The 25,395-nt window shown below is 40.7% G+C and overlaps 1 protein-coding gene and 1 pseudogene across 5 annotated transcripts in view; one reads left to right on the top strand and one right to left on the bottom strand.

Annotated features, from left to right (window-relative positions):
• LOC123327538 (zinc finger protein 160) overlaps positions 1-21,853 on the top strand; it is a 65,358-nt gene extending 43,505 nt beyond the window's left edge. For 3 of the 5 annotated variants that reach the window (XM_045163344.1, XM_044931579.2, XM_044931580.2), the window contains 3 exons: positions 5,542-5,624; positions 12,045-12,171; positions 19,077-21,853. In XM_045163344.1, coding sequence (XP_045019279.1) covers positions 5,610-5,624; positions 12,045-12,171; positions 19,077-20,569 — 1,635 coding nt within the window. In that variant the 5' untranslated portion in view covers positions 5,542-5,609 and the 3' untranslated portion in view covers positions 20,570-21,853. Of the gene's footprint in view, positions 1-1,684; positions 1,704-5,541; positions 5,625-12,044; positions 12,172-13,978; positions 14,021-19,076 lie in introns of those variants that run through there. The other 2 variants (XM_045163345.1, XM_044931581.2) reach the window with 2 other exon arrangements.
• Positions 10,814-11,253, bottom strand: LOC123465139 (annotated as a pseudogene).
• Positions 21,854-25,395: the final 3,542 nt, after the last annotated feature.

The following is a 25,395-nucleotide window of genomic DNA, read 5'->3' as shown; positions in this document are numbered from 1 at the left end:
TTTTTTAGTTTCCAGTATTCTACTTTTATCATCCTTTTCTGATTATGATTATTCTCAGTGTTTTTTTAAATTTTGACACCAGATTTTTAGATTAAAACTAATTCACAATTTTTTCTTTTAAAATTTTTTCCGATTCATTCCTTGCCTGGGTGCTTCCTTCCCTTTGTCTTGTACATTTGAAATTTTCTTTGGTAAGTAGTAAATCATCATAGACTATTTTGTGCCATACTTAGCAAAAATGTCACCTCGTTTATCAGTTCTTATGAGGTAGATGAACCTAGAGCCTATTATACAGAGTGAAATAAGTCAGGAAGAGAAAGACAAATACTGTATATTACTGCATATATATGGAATTTAGAAAGAGGGTGCCAACGATCCTACATGCAGGGCAACAAAGGGAGACACAAATGTAAAGAACAGACTTTTGGACTCAGTGGGAGAAGGCGAGGGTGGCATGATTTGAGAGAATAGCATAGAAACATGTATATTACCATATGTAAAATAGAATGATCAGTGCAAGTTCGATGCATGAAGCAGGGCACCCAAAGCCAGTGCTCTGGAACAACCCAGAGAGATCGGGTGAGGAGGGAGGTGCAAGGTGGTTCAGGATGGGGGGCGGGGAGGGACACATGTCCAATTCATGTTGATGTATGGCAAAAACCATCACAATATTATAAAGTGATTATCCTCCAATTATAATAGTTAAAAATGAGGAAACTGAAAAACTTAAAGTTAATAAGCAAAGATGACCTCGCCTCCCTTTCTCTGAATTCACAGAGAAATACATCTTGGAGGGTTTTATGTATGGGCCATCGTGTAATAAAACAGACATATTTTCAACTGTGGTTTTACCAAACACATGAATTGTGTGTATGTGTTTATGTGTGCACACACAAACGGATATTTCTGGTCTCAGCTCTTTACCAGAGAATAACGGAGGTATGACATTAGATCTTGTAAAATTAAAGGCATTTCTTTGAGAAATGGGAAAATAAAAGAACATTTAACATGATAAAACCAACAAAATAAAATGCTTCAGTCTTTCCTTTCAAAAAAAGAAAAAAAAAGCACCTAATTTAACTGGTTGGTGTAATGGTCTGTTTTCTCCATTTTGTATGATCAGTGAAACACGTGAGCTGTGAGGTGATATGAAGATGTTTCCCTCAGGTCCCTTTTTGACTTTTCTGTGCGAATGAGGAAGGATGAGCTGGATTGACGTGGAACCTTCCAACAGAGCCTCTCTATTCATGATGAAAAAGATTGCTCAGATCCTATTTCTAGTGTTTTTTGTACCAGTGGATATATATTTGCAATTCTGTATTTTTAAAATATTTTACTGCAATCTTCTAATAAAGAATTACCTGCTCGGTATCAGTTTGACCCAATCTTGAAAGAAAAGTTTCTTTTGCTCAGATACATGACAGATGTTCCTGGTCTTAAATGGGATGGGCATTAAGGACAGACTTGGCCCCCTTGCCCTTCAGCCTCCCATTTCGTTAATCAGTTATACCTGGTTCTCTTCACTCAGCTCAGACCTTCTCATAAAAGGCTTCAATCTGGGCCCGAGGGAACCCACTTGTAACATGGAGATGAGAGACTAGACCGGAAACTCTGAGCGTGAGCAACACTGACCCCTGAAATGATTAGCCAAATTGGCTGTGTGTCTGTGTGTGGCAGTTCTGGTTTGGAGGGAGTGTCTGGCGGTAATTAGAATTTTAAATAGATCCCAGTCCTCCCTCAATGAAAAACAAAAAGGAAAACTGTAGGATGGAGGCAGGATCACAGGCTCAGAATTAGATGACTTCTATGAATAAGGCTAAATCTGAAGGGAGATTTTTTTTTACGTCCTGACGTTCAGACCTCCACTGGCTTTCATTTGTTCTTGGGACAAAAGCTTGACTCCTCGCTGTGGCTCCACAGCCCTCTGTCAAGCTCAGGGCCCTGTAAGAGTCTCCAGCCTCATCCTGCAAGTTTACCATTTGCTCGTGGTTCAGCCTGTCTTGGTCTCATTTACCTTTTCTCTGTTTCCAAATACCAAAACCATTTCTGTCTGACATTGTACTTCCTTTTCTCACCTTCAGGTCACCCTGGCTGAGGCCCTTTGTCACCCTTCAAGTCTAGGCTCAGAGAGGTCTCCCCATCCCCTCCTAACAGTCTCTCTCATGTTACCCAGGTTTATTGCCTCTGTATCAGTTGCCATCAGCAGAAATTAATGCCCTTCTTCAAGGGTTATTTTGAGTCCTTCCTGGTTCCCCTCTTTTTAGGGCTCATAGTGTTCCTCTTCTTCCCATCGTGGCTGCAGTACCTGATACTGGAAATGTCTTTAGATGACAGGACTATGGGTTGGGTTGAATAATCCTCAGGGACGACCAAGAGCACAGGACAGGTGATGAAGATGTTTCCCACGTTCTGGACATTTCAGCTGTAATTGATCTTTACCCCATGTGACTACTTAATTACTGAAAAGAAGAGCCAAAAAATATAGAAAATCCCCCAAAGCCTTATAGAACTGGTGTCCTCAGGCAGTGGGCTAAGATGTCCCCATGTTTAGTCTGCTGTGTTTCGTCCTCTGCAGCCCCCAGATCTAAGCTCTATCCATCCAGGGACCAGTCACCATCATGTACAGCAGCTTTGCCTTCTAGGAGTTTATGTGCTCAGTGTCAGCGATTGTGATTTCAGTGCGCTGAGAATGAGCAGAAATGCAAAACCTAACAGGGCAGAAAGGAGACGCCGCCTGCCCTCCCCCGTCCCAAGGGCTAGAATATTTTCCAAGTAGGTGTGGGTGGGGAATACAGGAGAGAGTGAGACCTGGAGACCCTTGCTCTGAGACTTCCTCATCTCAAATACCTTTGTACGTGGACTCCATAGTGTCCCCAGGTGGTGGCAGACTTTCCCAGGAGGGCCAGTGTCTTGATTTTCATACTGCACGTGCAGTGTCCTTTGGGTGGTAGCTCGTAGGCACTCCTCTTGTGATCCCCTTTGCCAAGAAACCCCAGTGCGCTTTAGTCTTGCTTAGTCCAGTCATGCAGGGAGGAGAGGTAGACAAATGGGGAAAGCGGAGGGAGCCTGGTGGGGTCTGCAGGAGGCTTGTGGCAGTACTTGGGGGCATCAAGGTGAGCCCAGTGAATGGAGCGTGCGCCCATCCCAAGTGTTGCAGGGACAAGGCGGGTGCGGATCTGTTGGAAAAGAATGTCTCAGTTCAGGCTGGAGAACCTGGGAGCGGGTTTGTTGGAGAGCCCGCATGGAATGGTTTGAGGTTCCAATGCCTTAGCTTATGCTCCCGGGACAGCAGTGCTGAGGCTGACACTTGCCTGCAGAGGTTTGATTTGACAACTCGTGACCACACGTGAGCAGCAATGAAGGACGTGGAATTCAGCCAGGAGAAGTCTTTTCCAGTGTTAGAACTGTGGCCTGGGCTGAGCCCGCAGGCACCTGTGGGTGCAGGAGGATGGGAGCCTTGGGCTTGAGGGGCTGGTTCTAGCAGGTGCCCCCAGCATCCACTCCACGCCCTGGCTTTTGTTGGCTCTTTTAGCAGGCAGGCACCATAGAGTAACAGGGAAAATCTCAGGTCATTTTTTGCATCAACTTTGGTATCATTGTGTACTTGGGGTTGCCGGTGAAGAAAGGTTCATGTGCATTTGGGAAGATACCAAGAGAATCTGGAGTGTTTCCTTGGAAGATGCTGAGGTCTCAGTGGGCCATGTGCATCATTGGAATGATCCCTCTTTTTCATAGTCTTTGGAGATTTCAGTGTTTTACCCGGATCACTCACTGTAAATGAAAATATGGTGCCTTGTGTCTGTGGATCCTTGGCTGTCCTTTTTTGTATTTTGCCTCATGCGTGAGTTATCAGGGCTTGGAATGCTTTGTGTTTGTATAAGAGGGTTAGAGGCTCATCATGGGCTCTGTGGACACTCTGTTGGACACCATGAAAGTTTGTAAGTTTGTTTGAGTCCCTCTGGGAAAATAGGAGTACTAAGGTTAAGATCACAGAATGCTTGTTATAAGGTGGTCCTGCTCAGTAGGGATCTCTGGGCCCAACCTGCGAAGAGTCATAAAGTCCTGTGACGTAAGGGAAGATGGCTCCTAGAATCAGAGGGCAGCGATACCACAGTGATCTGCAGCCCTGAGGCTCGTCCTCTGGAAGATGCAGCTGCAACTCTCTTGCTTCCAGGCCAGTGCTGGGTTCTCTGTTATCCACTCCTGTCCCTCCCAAAATAAGCACATACAGAGACACAGTACAGAAAATACGGAATCTTAACTGCACTGTTCGTGATATTGTAAATGGTACTGGTATGTTGGAAAATAAAATGGAAGTTCCTTAACAAATTAATATAGAACAGGCCTACAGTCTGTCAAACCCATTTCTGACAGATATCCAAAGGGAAAGCAATTGGTTTTTCAGGGATATGCCCGCAATCCCATGAGTGTGACTGGATTTGCAGTAGCCAAGGCACAGACACAGCCCAGATGTCTCTTGACAAAAGAATAGGTAACAAAAGCATGGTATAGAAATACTTATTATATACTGTATATTCATGAACTTTTGTCTCTGTATATAACAATCAAGGATCTGAACTGAACTGAATGAACCTAGAGAACAGTATGCCAAGTTAAAGACACCTGACAAAGGAGGACAGACACTGTATGTGGAAACTAGACTTGTCAAACTGATAGAGCCATCGAGTAAATAAGGCTGTTACCAGGAGCCGGGTGGAGGGGGAAATGGGGCACTGTTAGGCAAAGAGTAGAGATTTTCAGTTTGGGAATCTGAGGTACTGCATGCTGCTGCTGGTAGTGTTTCTGTATACTTGAAATTCACCCAGAGAGAAATAATACAGTGTACTCATAGATGGAAGTGTAACTTACTCCACTGTAATAATTATTCAGTGTATGAATCTATCACATGATCACTTGGTACACAGTACGTTTATACCATTTTTGTTAGTTACACCTTAGTAAGGCTGGGATGAAAAAGAGAGTTGGGAGGTGCTTTGCTCCTCTGAATGGTGCTCAGTCCAGGCTTCACGTTTCATTCATGAGGCATTTTGCATACCCATGTTTTGTACCCTCTGGCCAGAGATTGCCCTTCAGGTAACTTGTGTTGGTCCACAGCTCGAGAATGTTTAAGGTGCCCCAGTTGATTCCAGTCTGGTTCCCTCACTGAGCATCAGGACTCTGAGTCCTCCCAGTCCTGAGGGCTGAGATCTGAGCTGAGGAGGGGGCACTCTGCTCCGAGTGGGTCTGGACCAGGGCCTGCTGTGTGACCTGAAGGGGGTCGTGGGGTCAGCAGAGGTGGCCCCTGCTTGCTGTGTGCATGAGGCCTCACCAGGAGGGGATTGCGATCCGAGGGAAAGTGTGGGAAAGTCCCATGTTGGTCTCTCTGCGGGAGTTGACTGTCCTGAGTCCCTCCTGAGACGGTGGCCACAGAGGACTGTCTGTTCCACACAGTGAGGGCTACCCTGTGTGTGTCACTGGGGCTCAGAAAGGGGATGTGCTGACTCTAAGCATTAAGCGGCATGTTTTCAACTTTCATGATAGAACTCTGAAGACTTGTGTTGCCTGAGGAAGCCCTGAAGTTGAGGAAGAGGAAAGACAAGGAGTCAGGCATGGCTCTTTCTCAGGTAAGGTCATATTCAGTCTGTCCTTCCTGAAATGCCCTGCGCTGGACTTGCTAATCGTTTCTGACTCTGGAGTATCCTGTCTGACTCCTGTATACAGACACTCATCCGGGGCCTTGCCTCAGGGCCTGTCGTCTCCACTTAGATCCCGTCTCCCCATGACCCGGTGACCTGGCCCTTGTGAGGAGGCTCCCCTGGGCACCGTCCTGGGCAGGACTTCTCACCCACGAGTTGGAGATGGGGTCTTAGTGCTGTTAGGCTGCAGGGATTGCTTAGGGCCCACCTGGACACTGTCTGCTCTCTGTCAACCAGGATAAGGAAACTGCACTTTGGAAGTCAGGTATTAATATGCACAATAGCTGGTGAAATCTGGGAATCAGATCACTTAGGGGCAGTTTGTTCTTTGTTAAGGCAGTTCAAGCTAAAGATGTGGGTCAGTCTCCTTAAATCCTTATTTTTAATAGAATGGAAAGTTCAGAAATAGACATCAGTGATACAGGGTTTTTTAGTTGATCATCAGATTTAATCTATGAAATGAATCTAAGTCTCTGGCAAGTGGAAATTTTCATCACCACCATTCTTCAGAGGGTGTCCTTTCACTCTGTGGATTGAATCCTTTGACACAGAAATGTTTTAACTTTTAATGGAAGCAAGATTTCAGCTTCATTTTTTTGCTGGTGGATATCTATTTTCTCAGCATCATGGTTATTGAGATTGTCCTTGCCCTTTTGTGTATCTTGTAGATACATCCTTGTGGATATACCTTACATATACAGAAAGAATTATTTCTGAGTACTGTGTTCTGTTCATTTGGTTTATTTGTCTGTTTTTATACCAGTACGACATCACCTTGATTACCTTGTAATAGGTTTTGGAATAGAGAGACCTCCATCTTCCTTCTTCAGGCGTTTTGCTGTTTGCTCTTTGAATAGTTTTATAACTTTCACCATGTTTTATTCTGCTTCTACAAAGATTGCCATGGCAGTTTTGATAATAAGTTAATTGGTTGATTGATCCTTTGTGTGGTTATTAAAGAATCTTTTTTGATATAGCATGTTTCTTTTGTAATCTTTATGACTTTTACGTATGAAACTTTGTCACGTGGGAAAGAAGATAAATTTCCTTCTTTTTCAATTTGCTGACCTTTGATTTCTTTTTCTCATCTAATTGCTCTAAGGGTTTCAGTGCTTTGTTGAACTGTAGTGCAGGGTGTGCATCCTGGTCTTCTTCTTGACCTTAAAGGAAAAGATCTTTCATTCTTTCCCCATTGCTGTGCTCTTTTCATAATGGCATTTATTATGTTGATGTTGGTATGGTTTATTGTTTGTAGCTTGTTGAGTGTTCCATCTTGAAAGGTTGTCAAATTTTTGTCGAATGGTTTTTTTCTGCATCGAGATGATCCTGTATTTTTTTTTCCCTTAAATCTGTTAATGTAGTGTGTCATATTAATTGATTTTTGTATGTTGACTTCTCCTTGCCTTATATGAGTAAACTCCACTTGGTCATGGTGTCAGATCTTTTTATTTATCTATTTTAATTGAAGGATAATTGCTTTACAGAAGTTGTTGTTTTCTGCCAAATACCAACATGAATCAGCCATAGGTATACCTATGTCCCCTCCCTCCCATCTTCCTCCCTCTCCCACCCCTGTAGGTTGTTAGAGAGCCCCTGTTTGAGTTCCCTGAGTCATTCTGCAAATTCGCATTGGCTCTCTACTTTACATATGGTAATGTAAGTTTCCTTGTTACTCTCTCCATACATCTCACCCTCTCCTTCCTCCCCTCCCGCCTCTGTCTGTTCTCTATGTTTGTTTCTCCAGATCTTTTTAATATGTGTTGAAGAGGGTTTGCAAGTATTTTAATTTTGCATCAGTATTCGTCAGGGGTACTGGTTTCTAGTTTTCTTGTGTCTTTGGGAAATCAGCAAACTATTCGAATCATGCTTGCTCCATAGAATTAGCAGGCTTAGTGGTAATTCTTTTGTAAATGTTTCATAGAATTTGGTCCTGTATTTTTCTTAGAGGTTTCTGACTATTTCTTAAATCTCTCTAGGTATAATGGGCTTCCCTGGTGACTCGAATCATAAAGAATCTGCCTGCAGTGAGGGAGACCCAGGTTCTATCCCTGGGTCGGAAGATTCCCTGGAGAAAGGAATGGCTGTCTAATCCAGTATTCTTGTCTGGAGAAATTCCATGGACAGAGGAGCCTTGTGGGCTACAGTCCATGAGGTCACAAAGAGTCAGACACGACTGAGTGGCTAACACTTTCACTTTCAACACTTCTCAATGTTTTTATTTTTTAATAAGTAAAAGAGTTTGTGTGTTTCTGAGAATTTGCCAGTATCTCCTATATTCTGTCATTTATCGGCATTATTGGTCATAGTACTTCCTTATCTTTAGAAACTTTCTTGGACCTCAGGTGTAATCAGTCCTGTTTCATATCTGTTTTTAGTTATTTGAATCTTTTTTTCTCTTTTCCTTAGTCTAGGTGGGGGTTTTCCTGTACAGTTTTTTTCAAAACATCAGCTCTTGGTTTGTTGATTTTTATAGTTTTCTTCTTTCTGCTGTATCTCTGGTTTAATCTTTCTTATTTACGTGTTTCCTTCTGCTAAACTTGAGTTTAGTTTGTTTTCTGTTTTCTGCTTCCTAAAGGTCTAAAAATAGATTTCAGATTTAAGATCTTGTCTCTTCTTTACTGTAAGCATTTAACGGTTCAGACTTTGCTTTTAGTACAGTCTTCTCTGTGTGTTATAAATTTTCTAATGTTGTCTTTTCGTTTTCATCCCTGTATTTAAAAATTTCCATGTGATTTTTTTCTTAGACCCATTTGTGGTGTAAGAGTGAGTTGTTTAATGTCCACATTTGGGGAATTTTCTTTTTTTCTTGTATTTATTTCATTGTTAGGGAAGATCCTGAAAGGTGGTTGTTGAATCACGCAAAGACGCCGGGATTCTTGGCCCTGGAGGAGAAGAATTCAGTCAGGGGCCAGAGACGAGGCTTGATGGCTCAGAGCTTTTGTGTAATAAAGGTTTATTAAAGTATAAAGGAGATAGAGAAAGCTTCTGACATAGGCATCAGAAGGGGGCAGAAAGAGTACCCCCCTGCTAGTCTTCAGCTGGATGTTCTATAGTCACTAGCAGTCTGTTAATGAAAGAAAGGAATGTCTTAAAACTCAGAATGGCACCAGGCCCCTCACCCATAAGATGCATTTGGGGAGAATCTTGGCACCAAATGGTTCATCCTGGGCCGTAAAATGATTAACTTGAATCTTGAAGAAGGGCAGATCACCATACAAATAGTTTCGTTTACATAAATTAGGGGAGCAGTATCGGAATATAACATAGTGGTTTGTCAAGTAGGTTCTGAGCCAAGAGGCAGAACCGACTTGAAGACAGAGTTTGGGGTAAATGCATATAGTACATTCGCATAGCTTAAGATGAACATTTCCATAAGAGAAAGGCATTGGTTCACTCAAGGTTTGAGAATAGTTAACTTCAGGTGAAGCCAGGTGTCATTATGGCAACACAGTATTTTAAGAGAAACCTCTTTTTAAATTTGTATGGAGAAGGAAAAAATATAGCTAGTTTGTTTCCTCCTGCCACTTAAGACTGAGAAAAAGGTCTGACACTTGGAGGCTCCTTCCTCCTTTTGGAGACCCCTGGCCTTCCTGCCTGTTACCCTCTCAATACTTTCATGGTAGCAGTCTCTTAAAATTGTTGATTTGGGCCTAACCTGTGGTGTCTCATAGAGAATGTTTTGTGTGTCCTTGAGATGCCCATGTTTTATGCTTTTGTTGGGCCGTGTGATCTGTACATGCCTGTTCAACTTGGACATTGAAATATCATACTATTCCTGTGCCACTATTTCTGTCTTCCTTTCCCTTAATGTTTGCTTCATTTTTCTAACATATCTAATATAAGATGTATATATATATATATATATTTTACTTGTTACAGCTTTTGGGTAAATTGACCATTTTATCATTATACAATATTTATCTCATTGCACATTTTTTTTCTTCAGTTTATTTTGTCTGATATAACAGTCTCCCCTGCTCTCTTTAGGATGGACTTTTTCCATCCTTTGACTGTTCACCTTTCCATGTCCTTAGGTTTGTGAGTACTACCTGTTTCAACTCTCTGACAAACTCTGTGTCTCTTGCCCTGTGTTTTTCCTCCTGTTACTTTTTCTAGTGGCCCCTGCTCATGCGCATCGTATGGTGGTGAAAGACAGACACCCTGGACAGCTCCTTTCATGCCATTGTAATTTTAGAAGGAATATTTTGAATTTTTCCTTCCCATCATGATGTTTCTTGAGATAGTCTTGCTTAATAACTATATTTTTTTCATATTCTTTTTTTGCCATGATTTTTAATTCTCCAAGAAGTTTTTTTTACTTTACTATTACTATAGTTTTTTTTTGTCATGATCTAATTATTCTTCTAATTTCAAATCACTGTTTTATTAATGGGGAAAAAAAGCAAAGACAGTCTTTGACTTCTGTTAATGCCTTGCTATGTAAATTTAAGTGGATAAAATTGTATTTGTATTTTTGTATATCATAATTTTATTATGAATTTACTTCAAGTATTTTTTTTTTTTATGTTTTTACCAGTTTTCTTTTGGTAGCCTAGTATAGAATGCTCTTGACAAACTCAACTGAGTACAAAGGATAGATTTTTATTGTCTGAAAGATGCTGAAATGCATGTGAATACATGGATGATATAAAATTGTCCAAAAACATCTTTCAGAGATGCTTTCTCTCATTTCAGTTAATTTTTTATAGATATGTATGCATTCATGTGCAAGTCTGTGGTTTAGATAGAAGACATCATTATTTAAAAACTACATATCACCTTTTTTATTTTGAGTTGAAATTATTTATCAGTATAATCTGTGGCCTTGAAATTTTCTAAACAATCCTATTAGTGTTTTAAGTAGTAAATTACTATCCGTTGTGTTTCTGTATCCACATCTATAATGACCTTTCATGCCATTCCACATTGTTTGCTTGAACTTTGTGTTTTTTTTCATATTAATACAATATTTATTTGATTTCCTTCTGTCAAACCGTGAGCCCACCACTTTCCCCAGGCTTCCTGAGGAGTTACGGGAAAGGGAATATACAGGACAGACACAGAAGAAAGAACTATGGGAGGTGGAAACAGCTCCTTCACATCGTGAAGAATATGAGCTACACCACCATCAAGCAAAAGTGCCCCATGGCCTTTGAGAGGGCCAAGCCCATGGCCTACAAGAGCTACTGTTTCAGAGAAGGGTTCCTGGCCTAACAGTGATGAAGGTCCCAAACAAGTCCCACTTCCAGCCCCGGAGCCAGCAACCCCTGCTGTGGCAGCTCCAGCTCCAGTGAACTTGGCTGCTGTGTCAGAGTCCCTTGAAATGACAGTGGTTTGGAAGCTGTGGCTAGGAATAAGTGAGATGTTCCGGGGACCTGGGGCTCCCAAGCTGCTGTGGCTCTCATCGGTCAGTGTCTCCCGCCCTTCACCACCACTCTGAACAGTGATCAATCAACAGCAGGGAGGTTCTCCTGATCAAGAAGTGAGTGGAGACAAATTTGGCGCCGAGGTCCATTTTCAGGGGATGAAGGCCCAAGGCCCGAGAGCTGCTCCTGGTGCAGACAAGAGGGGCAGGGAGGAGGCTCACCTTGGACTTCTTTCAAGTTTTCTTTAGGAGCCCTCTGTCAAAGGACTTTTAATGTTGTCCGTATTACTTAACTGTTAGATGCTTAAGCTTCAGTTGCTGAGCCCAAGCCTCTGAGTTCAGGTGCTTCGTGTAACGTTTCTTACCTTCTTGATCTGAGTTGAGTTTCTCAGGGTGTCTGTCTGTGACACAGTTTTTCTTCTGTAAGGTGGAAACAGGTCGTTCTTTAATGAGCTATTATATTGATGGCAGGTTCTTGCCTGTAAAGTACTTGTTTAATGTTTAGAGTAATATACAGTAATTTAGAGCAGCCGGAAGCCTTCAGACACTTTTGGTCCTTGCTGCTGTTATCGATGTCATAACTGAAACTTTTGACCTTTCCATTAAAAGTGCCCTGGACTTCATCATCTCTGAAGACACCACTCATGCTGTACCTCATCTAGATAATGAATTGCACTCACTGGGTTAAACATAATATCTGATACTTCTGTATAGCCAATACACTGTTGAGTTGTATTTATATACATTTCATGGATTTTGAGCAGTGATGAAAACTCCATATTAATTGGAGGATCTCATAAGGCCTAATGAAAAAGCATAAGAAATTAAAATTAGAGATGCATAATTTCTCCAGATACCCCTGCATGGATCTGTTAGAACACATACTTCAACCAAGTCAATCCTTACCCCTTACTACGCTTTCTCTTTTGCATGAAAATGAGAACTTTTCATGGCCGTTTTGGTGACATGTGGTTTCATTTCAGAAACGACTGACCTCTGAGGATGTGGCCATCGAATTCACTCAGGAGGAGTGGGAATTCCTGGACCCTGCTCAGAGGGCCTTGTACAGGAACGTGATGCTGGAGACCTACAGGAACCTTCTGTCTGTGGGTGAGGATGACTTCCTTCCAGAGCTGCCCTTGGGTATCTGCATTTTCCCTGTGTACCCCATGGGAGGCCCTGATGTCTTTCATCTGAGAGTTCTGGTGACTCGGGCATGACACAGCTTCACAAGTTAAACTGACCCTCTTCAGATTTGTGTCTGTTTCATGTCACTGGCTAAGGATCAAACCTGCACCCCCTGCATTGGAAATGCAGAGTCTTAACCACTGGATCACCAGGGGAGTCCCAGGATTTCTCTTTCAGATCTGAATATTATCCCACTTTGAAGCATGAGAAAAAGCTCTGGACAGTGAGGAGTGACGTAAAAATAGTCAAAAATACAACGTATAAAGAAAAATGAGTATCTCAAAAGGGCTTTTTCTTTCTGTTTAGCATTGTGCCAAATGCTGGTGGATTGGATCCTCTGTGCTTGTTACTTAGGAAAATGTATGGAGAGTGGGTAGCGAGATCGTCTTATTGATCCCAGATCCTATGAGGGGAGCATATGTGAATCCCACGGGCTCTTAGCTTGCCATCTGTAGGTTGAGTGCATGGTCCCATCTCAAGATGCTGTGATGTCCGACCTTCATGCTGTATTATTTTTACTCTTGTGCTGCTCTACCCAGTCTGGGAATGTCAACCGTTCCTCATGTTACATTCTCCTTACTTTGTATCATTTTACCTCTTAAATTTCTTTGGAATATATTCCTGAGGGTCTGAGATTTTATCTAGTTTCCTTGCAGTGATAATCCACCTGTGTTTAATTGGCAGCCTCTGCTGAGTCTCTGTGGGGTGGATTTACTAGGTAACAGAAAACTGTGATGGGGACACTATTCCTAATGTTATTTTCTTGCTCTGTACAAAGTCACCACTTGAAGCTATCTAGTAGAGTGGTCAGCATGTTCTAGGATTATGAGAGAGAAAGTATCACGAAAACCTGATACATCTTTCTAGGTCATTTTCTGCCTTTGGAGACTCTGTCAAGGGCACCATGACAGTGTCGTTCATGTATATCAAGGACCATATATTTTAGTGTCTGTAAATGGTATGGGAATTTATCCCAGGACAAGTTTGTCCAAGTTCACATTCTCTATCTATGAGGCTATTGGCTGCACTGTTGTTCTGTGCATTGTATTTTTTTATGTTAGCATTGAGTTCAAATTTCTGTGTTACTCTTAGTGTTTCTGTTTTGTATTTGCAATGCGTTGGATGGTTGATTGGGGAATGGTCCCTATGGTGGAACTGGTGATCCGTCCCTCTTAAAATTCTTGATATATTCTTTGTACTCATTTACTATCAGATGTATGATTTCCACATATTTTCTCTTTTACTGTTGATTGTGTTTTCAAACTCACTGCACGTTAATGCACAGTAGTTTATAATTTGGATATAGTTCAATTTATTAATAATGGTTTTATTTTGTGGCCTATGCTTTTGGTGTTATATCTGAGAAATCATTTGTGGGTCCAATTTCCAGAAACATTTCCTGCACATTTACCTCTAGGAGTTTTATACATTTGGGACTTAGATTTAGGGCTTTGAACCATTTTGAGTTCATTTTTGTCTATAGTGTAAGATAATGTTCCAAGTAAATTCTTTTGCTGGTGGGTATTCAGTTTTGTCAACATGTCTTGTTTCATAGAGTGCTTCCCCCATTTAGTGGTTTTTACAGCATGGAACATTGTTTGAACATCTCCACAAGAGGTGTTTTTGTTTTTGTTTTAACCATTCTTTTTAGGTATGCTGCTGCTGCTGCCGCTGCCAAGTCGCTTCAGCTGTGTCCGAGTCTGTGTGACCCCATAGATGGCAGCCCACCAGGCTCGTCTGTCACTGGGTTTCTCCAGGCGAGAATACTAGAGTGGGTTTCCATTTCCTTCTCCCCTTTTTAGGTATAGTTAATTTACAATGTTGTGTTTCAGGTATACAGCAGATTACAAGATACTTAATATAGTTTCCTGAGCTATATCGTAGGTTCTTGTTGTTTATCCATTTTATATATATAGTTTGTACATATTCAGACTCCAGTTTATCTCTCCCTTTCATGCCTGCACCACCATCCTTCACTATCCCGTTTGGCAACCATAAGTTTGTTTTTTATGTTGGTGAGTTTATTTTGTGAATAAGTTCATTTGTATCATTTATTTCAGTTCAACATATAATATCCTATGATATTTGTCTTTCTCTGTCTGATTTCACTTAGAATAACCCCTAAGTCTGTCTATATTGCTGCAAAAGGCATTTCTTCATTGTGTTTTATGCGGTGAAGGTGGCAACCCACTCCAGTGTTCTTTCCTGGAGAATTTAATGGACAGGGAAATCTGGAGGCTGCAGTCCATGGTGTCTTAAAGAGTTGGACACTGCAGAGCTACTTTCACTTCAAAATATTCCCTTGTGTATATGAACCACACATTCTTTATCCCTTTGTCTGTCAGTGAACATTTAGGTTGCTGCCATGTTTTGCCTGGTATAAATAGTGCTGCTAACAACATTGGGGTGCATGTGTCATTTTGAATTAGTTTTCATCCTTTCTGGATATATGCCCAGGATTGGAATTGCTGGTTCATGTGATAGCTCTATTTTTAGTTCTTGATGGAACCTCCATGCTATTCTCCAAAGTGGCAGTACCAATTTATGGGCCTTCCAACAGTGCAGGAGGGTTCTCTTTTCTCCGTACCCTCTCAAGCCTTTATTGTTTGTAGACTGTTTGATGGTGGTCATTCTGACCAGTGTGAGGTGATACATTTTTGTGGTTTTGATTTGCATTTCTCTCATAAGTAGAGACGTCAAACATCTTTTCAGATGACTGTTGGCCGTCTGTTTGTCTCCTTTGGAGAAATACCGGTTTTGATCTTCTGCCCAGTTTTTGATTGGGTTGTTTGTTTTGATATTAAGCTGTATGAAGTGTTTGTATATTTTGGAAATAAATCCCTTATAGGTAGCATCATTTGCATCTATAGTCTCCTAGTCCAAAAGTTGTTTTTCTTCTTTGCTTGGTTTCGTTTGCTTTGCAGAAAGGTTTTAAATTTAATTACGTCTCACTTGTTTGATTTTGCTTTTATTACCATGACTCTAAGATCCAAAAAAATTTTGCTGACATTTATGCCAGTGTTTTGCATTTGTTTTCCACTTTGAATTTTGTAGTATCTGGTTTAGCATTTAGATGTTTAATGCATTTTGAGTTTATTTTTGTATGTGGTGTTAGAGAATGTTGTAGTTTCATTCTTTTTCATGTAACTATGCATGTATCCCAGAATCACTTATTAAACAGACTTTTTCATTCTGTATTCTTTCCTCCTTTGTTATAGAATAATTGACTCTAAGTAAATTGGGTTATTTCTGGGTTTTCTATCCTGTTCTACTGATCTGTGTTTCTGTTTTGTGCCATTATCATACCACTTCCCTGGTGGCTCAGACGGTAAAGTGTCTGCCTACAATGCAGGAGACCCAGGTTCAATCCTTGGGTCAGGAAGATCTCCTGGAGAAGGAAATGGCAACCCACTTCAGTATTCTTGCCTGGAAAATCCCACGGACAGTAGAACCTGGTAGGCTACAGTCCATGGGGTCTCAAAGAGTTGGACACAACTGAGCGACTTCACTTTCACTTTGATGACTGTCAGTTTGTATTATAGTCTGAACTCAGGGAACATGATTCCTCCAGCTTTGTTCTTCCTTCTCTAGATTGTTTTAGATATCAGAGTCTTTTGTATTTCAGTACAAATTTTTTCTTTGTTTTATGAAATATGTCATTGTTAATTTGATAAGGGTTGCATTGAATATGTCGATTGCCTGAGATAGTATAGTCATTTTGACAGTGTTACTTCTTTCAATCTAAGAACATGGTATATGTTTCCATCTGTTTGTGTCATCTTTGGTATCAGTCATCAGCATCTTATAGTTTCTTATGAGTACTATTCTTATGACTTTTTAGGTAGGTTTCTTCCTTAAAATTTTATTGTTTTCTCTGAGATGGTGAATGGGATTGTTTCATTAATTTCACTTTCTGATATATCATTGTTAGTGTATAGAAATGCAGGAGTTTTCTATATATTTTGTATCCAGCAAGTTTACTCTGTTCATTGATGAGGTCTAGTAGTCATCTGGTGTCATCTTGGGTATTTTCTGTGTGTAGCATCGTAGTGACAGTTTTACTTCTTTCTTATTTTTTTAACTTGAATTCCTTTTTATTTCTTTTTCTTTTCTGATTATTGTGGTTAGGACTTCCAGAAATATGTCCAGTAAAAGTGGCAATGGTGAGCATTCTTGTCTTATTCATTTTGTTTAGGGGAACGCTTTCAGTTTTTCCTTGTTGAGTATGATGTTAGCTGTGTGTTTGACATAAAGAGTCTTAATTATGTTGAGGTAGGGTCTATCTGTGCTGACTTTCTGAAGGGTTTTTATCATAAATGGCACTTGAATTTTGTCAGAACCTTTTGTGCATCTATTGATGATCATATGGTTTTTAGTCTTTGACTGTTAATGTGGTGTATCACACTGATTAACTGATGGCTATTGAGAAATCTTGCATCCCTGCAATAAATCCCACTTGAACATGGTATGACCTTTTATGTATTAGTAACTGTTTAAATCTGCTCTTTTGAACTCAGGGAAGGTCTAGGAGAATGAAGCCTTTTTCTACAAAAAGGAGTTGGATGCCTCTGGAAGGCTTTTGTAACTGGGAAGGTCCTCCAGAGTCAGTTTCAATCCCTTCTTTTCTTTGATACTCCTCGATCTTGAGATGAACGTGTGTGGAAGAGGAAATAAATGGCCAAAAGAGAGGTTAATCATATTTGGCCGAGGAACCCAGGTTTAGATAGCATTTTTTTCTGGATTTTCCTTCTGATTTCTGCTGATAAGATTCTTACACAATATCCTGGAATATTGTGTATGTTTTTCTTGAATATTAGCATTCCATTGTAACTTACAAAATTCACGGTTGGATACATTACATTGTAAATAGTATAACAGGTATTATCCTGCTTTCTCCACATATCACAGTCACTTTTTAAAATCTCTCTTGTTTCTGTCGCATACCCGTAGTATAATGCCCATAAACTTGCGGAACCAGTTCTTTTCTTTTAAGGTCAGTATATTAGTTTACACTCTCATTTATCTTCACAAAGACATGCGGTCACAAGCTGATATCTGACATAAACCTATGTATCCTATGCTCCACGCAGGCCCTTTCTTAGTCCTGACCATTCCTCACATAGTACCTTGATATGGATGGAAACACTGTTCTCAACTACCACATCCCTCCACCTTTTACATACTCTTACTATAAAGATTTCTGGTCATATATTGAACAAGTTTCTCAGGACATGACCTAAATCACTCTGTGCATCCATGATGACTCACAACCCACTTCAAGATGGGATGGTTGAGTAATAGTTAAACAGACTACTTCTGTCTGGTATCTTCCTTGATATTTTCTTTCTAAGTTCCATTTATTTATTTATTTTTTTTAATATTTTCTAATCTATTCATTTGGTGGGTGGTCATGTTTACAAATAAGTTTTCTCAGTCTGTAGGTTCAGATTCATATCCTGCTTCTCTTACCACATTGTGCGCCATTTGTTGTGTCTCCTGTTCTGCTTAGAGAAAAACATGTTAATTTACCTCAAGCCTTTTAAAGCAAATTAGTGTTGTCAGTTGGCTTACAGTAGTGCATGTTTTATAGTAAATACTCAAAATTTACTTTTGTTTAAAAAAGGTAATATCTATATTCTGTCATGTTCTTTATGATATGACTTTATCTACATTACATCTTTTAAAAATTATATTAATTTTTTAATTGAAGGATTATTGCTTTACAGAATTTTGTTTTCTATCAGACCTCAACTACATTATATCTTGTATGCTTTTCACTTGCAACATTTTTCAGCAGTATTGTGTCTGACCCTAGTCAGTAAATACACAAAGCACTCACTTTTTATTTATTATATGCCATTAAACCAGGCATTTAAGAATAGTGCATGGCTAGAAAGAAGCCTTCCTTGGTGGCTCAGTGGTAAAGAATTCACCTGCTAATGCAGAAGATGCAGGTTTGATCCCTGAGTCAGGAAGATCCCATGGAGAAGGAAATGGCAACCCACTCCATTATTCTTGCCTGGGAAATTGCATGGGCAGAGGAGTCCAGTGGGCTACAGTCCACAGGGTCGCAAAGAGTCAAATACAACTGAGTGACTCAACAACAACATAGGTAGGGATTGCTTTGGTTATTGACTATTGGAAAACTGGAGAATATTTTATGTCTTAGTATATGTCAGGTACAGATGATGGTCTTTTAGCCTGTATTCTGCAATACAGCTGACACACACTACTTGTTAACATTGGAAAATGCCTTTTCTTTTTGGGTATGTAGTTCTATAGCAGATTTAGAAGACTGCTGTTTCCAAAGAATTGTTTTAGTCATATTCTTCATTTTCTCATTTGTTTTCAATTGTAAACCACCAGTTATGAATAGTTAATTATTAATTGGTTAAACTTGGTTTTGGATTCTTTACTGTTACAATATATAATATAGTGTTTAGAATTTATTTATGTATAGTAACTATGCAGAATACAATGATAGTGTAATATTTTTCTTTTCATTTTGAGACAGCTGTTGTTTGATACGTTCCTAGAGGTCCTGGTAGAAAAATACTGTGTTTTGAGAGTTGGCCTAAGATTGTCCAACGTGAGTGTGTTTCACATATGATTTTTAAAACTAGGCTACCTCAACGGTGAATTTATGTTATCATGCTTTCTTAAGTTAAGAATTCTATTCCTTTAGTGTTTCTAAAAACTTAAGGTCATCATTGTGGTGTTTCACAACTTGTTGTAAGTATTACTTTTGGTGTAATATATATTCAACATAAAGGATTTATTTTTGAATTACTGTGAACATGATACCTGTGGTTCTTTTTATCTTGTAGATATCTCTCCTACACATGTGATCAAGCATTTACAACCCAAAGCGAACAGTGATAAACGAGAAACATTCCAAATATTGATGCTGGGAAGACCTGAAAGCTGTGAAATCAAACATTTTCATCTTTGGGAAAGTCAGGAAAATACGTGTGACTTTGAGTGTCAGGGGAGAGATGACAAACGAAATTACAAAGGAACACCTGTAAGCCTTAATGGAAATGTGCCTGATGGAATAGAGTCACATGATGGAAAGGATGCAGGAATCAAGCCGTTTGGAAGTAGGCTTGGATTTAACTTTCAGGATAAACTGCAGATATTTCAAACTGGCGGGATAATTTCTGAATATAATGAAGTTGAGAGGTCTGTCAGCAACAGTTTCTCATTTTCACCACTTCAAAGAATTTCTCCTTGTGCCCAAACCAGTGTTTCTAATATATATGGGAATGATTTTATGAATCCTTCAGTAGTAACGCAAAACCTCAAAGCACACAGGGAAAAACCTTACAAATGTGATGAGTGTGGCAAGGCCTTTCGTGTAAAGGCAATCCTTTTCAGGCATCATACAGTTCATACTGGAGAGAAACCTTACAAATGTGATGAGTGTGGCAAGGCCTTTCGTGAAAAGTCAACCCTTTTAACTCATCAGACAATTCATACCGGAGAGAAACCTTACAAATGTGATGAGTGTGGCAAGGCCTTTCGTCTAAAGTCATTGCTTTTAGGTCATCAGACAATTCATACTGGAGAGAAACCTTACAAATGTGATGAGTGTGGCAAGGCCTTTCGTGTAAAGTCTTTCCTTATAATTCATCAGACCGTTCATACTGGAGAGAAACCTTACAAATGTGATGAGTGTAGCAAGGCCTTTGCTGACAGGTCACACCTCAGCAGACATCAGAAAATTCATACAGGACAGAAATTATTTAAATGTGATATATGTGACAAAGTCTTCAGCCAAAGTAAACAGCTTGCTGGTCATCAGAGCTTTCATTCTGGAGAGAAACCTTACAAATGTAATGAGTATGGCAAGCACTTTAGTCAACCTTCACAGTTCATAAGTCATGAGAGATTACATACTGGAGAGAAACCTTACAAATGTGATGAGTGTGGCATGGCCTTTCGTGTAAAGTCAATCCTTTTAAGGCATCAGACAGTTCATACTGGAGAGAAACCTTACAAATGTGATGAGTGTGGCAAGGCCTTTCGTGCAAAGTCAACCCTTTTCACTCATCAGACAGTTCATACTGGTGAGAAACCTTACAAATGTGATGAGTGTGGAAAAGTCTTCGGTCAAAAACCACATCTTCGACTTCACTTGAGAATTCATACTGGAGAGAGACCCTTCAGATGTGATGAGTGTGGCAAGTTCTTCAGTCGAAATTCACACCTTACAAGTCATCGCAGAATACATATAGAGAAACCTTTCAAATGTTTTGAGTGTGGAAAATCCTTTACTCAGGTCTCAGCACTCACTAAACATCAGAAAATCCATACATGAGAGAAACATATGTGAATGTGGTATATGGTAGAAGTCTTCAAAATTCAAAGTTCAAACTTCACACCCTACTGTTGGTCAGAGAATTCATACTACTGAGAAACCATACAAATATCATGAGTGTGGCAACATCTTAGGCTTCATGAGAAAATTCATACTGGATAGAAGCCAGATATATATGTATTTATTAGGTCTTTAGAACATGAATTCATTCTAGAAAGATTCCTCACCAATTTCACAAGTGTAAAAAATAAAAACCAAAAACAAACCCTATCCTCACAGCTCAACGTCTCTCCAGTAGTATCAGAGTATTTATCCTGGAGAAAACACACAGCAATGTAATGTGTGTGGTAAGGATCTTACCCAAAAGTCACAAGATAGGAACATAGTGGAGCCATACTTCCCAGACTCAGTGGTTGTGGCAAATCCTTTACCTTTTTCACTATATGTATTCTCTGATGACTTTAGTTCAGGTACTCAGCAACTACAGTAAGTCCATATTTGAAAAGAAGCTATAGAGATCTTTTTGTGTAAAATAAACCTGAATTCTAACTCATCAGAGATGATTCTTTGGGACAGTAGTCCACCATCTTTTTGGTCTCCTGGCTTTCTGAGTAAAGTCATTATTCCTTGCCCAACAAGTAGTCTCTCAGTTGATTGACCTGTTGTGTAGTGCCTGGAGCCACCACAGAAGGTCCCACCCATGGCAAAGCTCTTGCAGAGAAGACCTGACAGGCAAATGAGGATCAGGACTCGAGGGACCCTCTAGACCTGCTTGAGCATCTACCCCAAAACCAGAATCTATCTGTCTTACTATTTTATGACTCTCACCAACTCCTCTGACATTAACTGGGTCTATCCCCGACCACCTTTCTCTGAAAGAAATCAACTTAGAGCTCTAGTTAATAAGTCTCCTGGGCACAATAGGAGTGTTTCTATCCAAACCCCTCGGATGGCTTTCTAACTTGCCTGACAGGTTTATTCGGACACTTACAACTACGTATGTGATTGTTTACAGCCTCCCAACCTTAAGAGGCATAGAAAGCTTAAGACATTGCTACAATATAGAGCTTTTTGGGGAGTTCAAAATTATTAGAATAGAACTGTTGAAGGATTTCATTGTTGAGCCAATGCTTGCTGCCAAGTTTCCATATCCCTTACCCACTGTGTCCTTGGGAATATATTAATTAATATAGTTGGTATATAGAAAAAATAAGTAGTTGCCTTGATGTTAACTACTTTATATCCTTGAGTTAATAAATTCTTTCCTTGTTATATGCCACTGCACCTTTGCCCTATAGAAATGCAACTTTAGTGCTTTTGGGGAGTGCCAATCTTTAGAAAAATCACCTTTAGAGAAAATAAGTTTTCTGGTTAACTGACCTTTATCAGAAGAAAAATGTTAAGAGGCCTCCTGGCCAGAAGATGATGTAAATCACCCAAAGCCTTTGTATACAATAAGTTTGCAGAAAGAAAGCCTAGTCTCGATAAGGGTCAAGGACTGCTGACCCTGCATGACTCTGTCTCTTCCATTATCCTCTATGTACAACTGAGGGTATAAAAGCTCCTTTTAAAAATAAAGTTTCAGGCCTTGCTCACTGAAGCTTGGTCTCCCCGTGTCATTCTTTTTTTCTTTTTCTCTCTCTTTTTCAGGATGACTCTTTGGACCACAGGGGCCCTCTGAGTACACTTATCTGCCCGGACTTCTAAGACTCAATCGGGAAGGCGCCTAGCGTCTTCGGGGGAGGGGACGCCCTGCGTCTTCACCCCACTGAGAGGGCGCCTGTGGCCTCCGTGAACAGAGCAAGTCTGGTGGCACAGACTTTATTAGCTTTCTGTGTAAACCAAGGAAGATCAAGCCTCTTTTTTTTCCCCTTTACCTTTCCTCTTTCACCAACGCCATTCCTCCTGAGGGTATCCCTGGATCCTGCTGGGGCTGGACCCTGGTAAGTGGTGCCTGGAACAGGCACCCGAAGGTAAGTCTCCCCCATTGTGCCGTTTTTCGGGACAGCTAGGACCCCACTCAGGGTGTCGCAGACCCCCCTGCATAAGATAGGTAGGGTGAGATGGAGTGGGAAGTGGAATCTTTCTCTTAGACAGAAGCGAAAAAGAGAAATTTCTGACATGGGTAACAATGAGTTAAAAGAATGACAGTTTTTTATAGTAATATTGCAACTGTTAAATAAAAGAGGAAATAAGGTTAAGAAAGCTAATATTCAATATTTTTTTACATTTGTACAAGAGCAATGTCCTTGGTTTCCAGAAGAGGGCTCTGTTAACCTAGACACCTGGGAAAAAGTAGGGAAACAGTTAAAAACTTATTACACTTTGCATGGCCTAGAAAAGGTCCCTACTGACACCTTATCCCTATGGAATATGATTAGAGATGCTTTAGATCCAGCTCATGAATCTGAAAAAGTACATGTTAAAGAGGAAAGTGAAGATGAAGAGGCTATACCTAGCTATCGACAATTAAGGGCCACGTTAGCTGCCATGGACACTGATCGTCATACTGAAAATAGGGATGAAAAGAAAGATCAGCTTTCCCTTCAAGATGAGGAAGATTTAGAGGAAACAGCAGCTCAATACCATTCTGATGAGGATTGGCCCCTTTTAGCTAAGGATGCTCCTAAGAGCTTAAGAGAAACATCCCCAATCAGACCATCTGTAAGGTTTAAACATCAGACAGTTAAAGGATCTCCGGAATAGGAGAGGAGAAACTTGGGACGGTCCCATCCCCCCATGCCTCCCCCCCGTTATGGGGGTAAGAGGCCTCCATTAGGAGTTCCCTAGAGGAGGGTTCTTTCTGGCCCCAATGATGAATTTGATCCCCACCTTGAGGCTTGTTTTCCCGTAATGTTTGAGGAATGGGATGGGGGAGAGGTCCCCTCCTGGGAACCCCTTCCAATGAAACTAATTAAAGAACTTAAACAGGCTTGTGCCTTATATGGGGCTACAGCCCCGTATACTTTAACATTGTTAGAAGCCTTGACGGCCAGATGGATGACACCTCATGACTGGAAAACAGTTGCTAAGGCTTGTCTATCTGGAGGGCAATATATACTCTGGAGAACAGAATGTGAAGATCTTGCCCCAAAGCAGGCTGATGCTAACCACAGATATGGCCCGAGACATATTGTAAAGGAAATGTTGGTAGGAACTGGTGAATTTGGAACACTTGGAGATCAGATGGGTTTAGACAAAAGGGCTTTAGAACAGGTAACCGCCTGCGCCATTGGGGCCTGGCGATTATTGCCTCAAGGAAAAGAATCAACCTCTTCTTTTCAAACATTAAACAAAAACCAGAAGAGCCATATGAGGACTTTATGTCACGACTTATGGAGGGAGTTCACAGAGTAATTTCTAGTAATGAGGCAGCTAATATATTGGTAAAACAACTGGCATTTCAAAATGCTAATTATACCTGCCAGGCCATCCTACGTCCTATAAAAAAAAATCTGGGGAAATAGGAGATTACATCAGGCAATGTGTAGATGTAGGACCAGCAATGATGCAGGGCGTTGGCATAGCTGCAGCCATAAAAGGAGATTCTTATCAACAGACAGTTCAATCCTTTTTTACAGCCCAGAATAACCCATCAAAGAATTATTCCAGTAATCAAGGCTGGAATGCTGGCTTGTCCAAAGCCTGCTTTTCTTGTGGCCGGGAGGGGCACTTTATGCACACTTGCCCCCAAAAAACAGCTGGTTCTTCTCTGTCAAATCCTGCCTCCATGGCTGTGACTCCTAATCTCCCTAAGGTTCCTTGCCCTCGTTGTCAGAAGGGATATCACTGGGCAAAGGACTGCAGATCAAAGTTCCATAAAAACAGAACCTTGCTAGTTCCTGACCAGCAGTCGGGAAGCGGGTTGAGGGGCCAGCCTCAGGCCCCGACAATGATTGGGGCAACAACAAAACCCATTCAAACCCTTTGTCCCATCACAGAGCTCATCAGAGCAACCCCAGGCAGCGCAGGACTGGACCTCAGTTCCACCACCTCAACAATATTAACAGCAGATAGTCCTACTCTAAAAATCCCTACAGGGGTTAAAGGCCCATTACTGACAGGCTTGGTAGGAATTATATTAGGCAGAAGCTCCTCAGCCAAGCAAGGACTTGTAATTATCCCTGGAGTGATTGATTCAGATTATACAGGAGAGATTCAGATAATGATTTCACCCCCAACGAAAACTACACAGATTCATCAAGGACAAAGAATAGCTCAACTTTTACTTTTGCCTTATCACACTGCCATAGGGCACACTGCTACTCAAAGTGAGAGGCAAGAGAAAGGATTTGGGTCCAGTGATATGGTTTTTTGGGTGAAAGAAATTACTCAGAAACGCCCTATGAAAACTATCTTGGTTAGTGGCACGTCTGTTGCGGGACTGTGAGACACAGGAGCAGATGTTTCTTGTATTGCAGGGAAGGACTGGCCCAGCTCCTGGCCAACACATACTACTGAAAATGAGTTGGTGGGATTAGGGAGAGCCCCTGCAGTAGTTAAGAGTGCAAAAATGTTAGATTGGCAGATTGAAGACACCCATGGAACTTTTCAACCTTATATAGTTCCCTCATTTCCTTTTACCCTGTGGGGAAGAGATGTTTTGTCTCAAATGGGAGTGCTACTTTACAGCCCTGATGATAAAGTGACCTCCCAAATGCTCCATATGGGCTATGATCCATCAAAAGGATTAGGCAAACAACAGATAGGAATAATTGAGCCAATTTGCCCAACTCCTCGACAGCAACGTACTGGATTGGGGTATCCAAATATATAATGGAGGCCATTGTTTTTGCTGCCGACCCCATTACATGGGAATCTCAAAA

Source organism: Bubalus bubalis, chromosome 18 (assembly GCF_019923935.1).
Source record: "Bubalus bubalis isolate 160015118507 breed Murrah chromosome 18, NDDB_SH_1, whole genome shotgun sequence".
NCBI lineage: Eukaryota > Metazoa > Chordata > Mammalia > Artiodactyla > Bovidae > Bubalus > Bubalus bubalis.
This window is presented reverse-complemented; position numbering and strand designations above follow the sequence as displayed.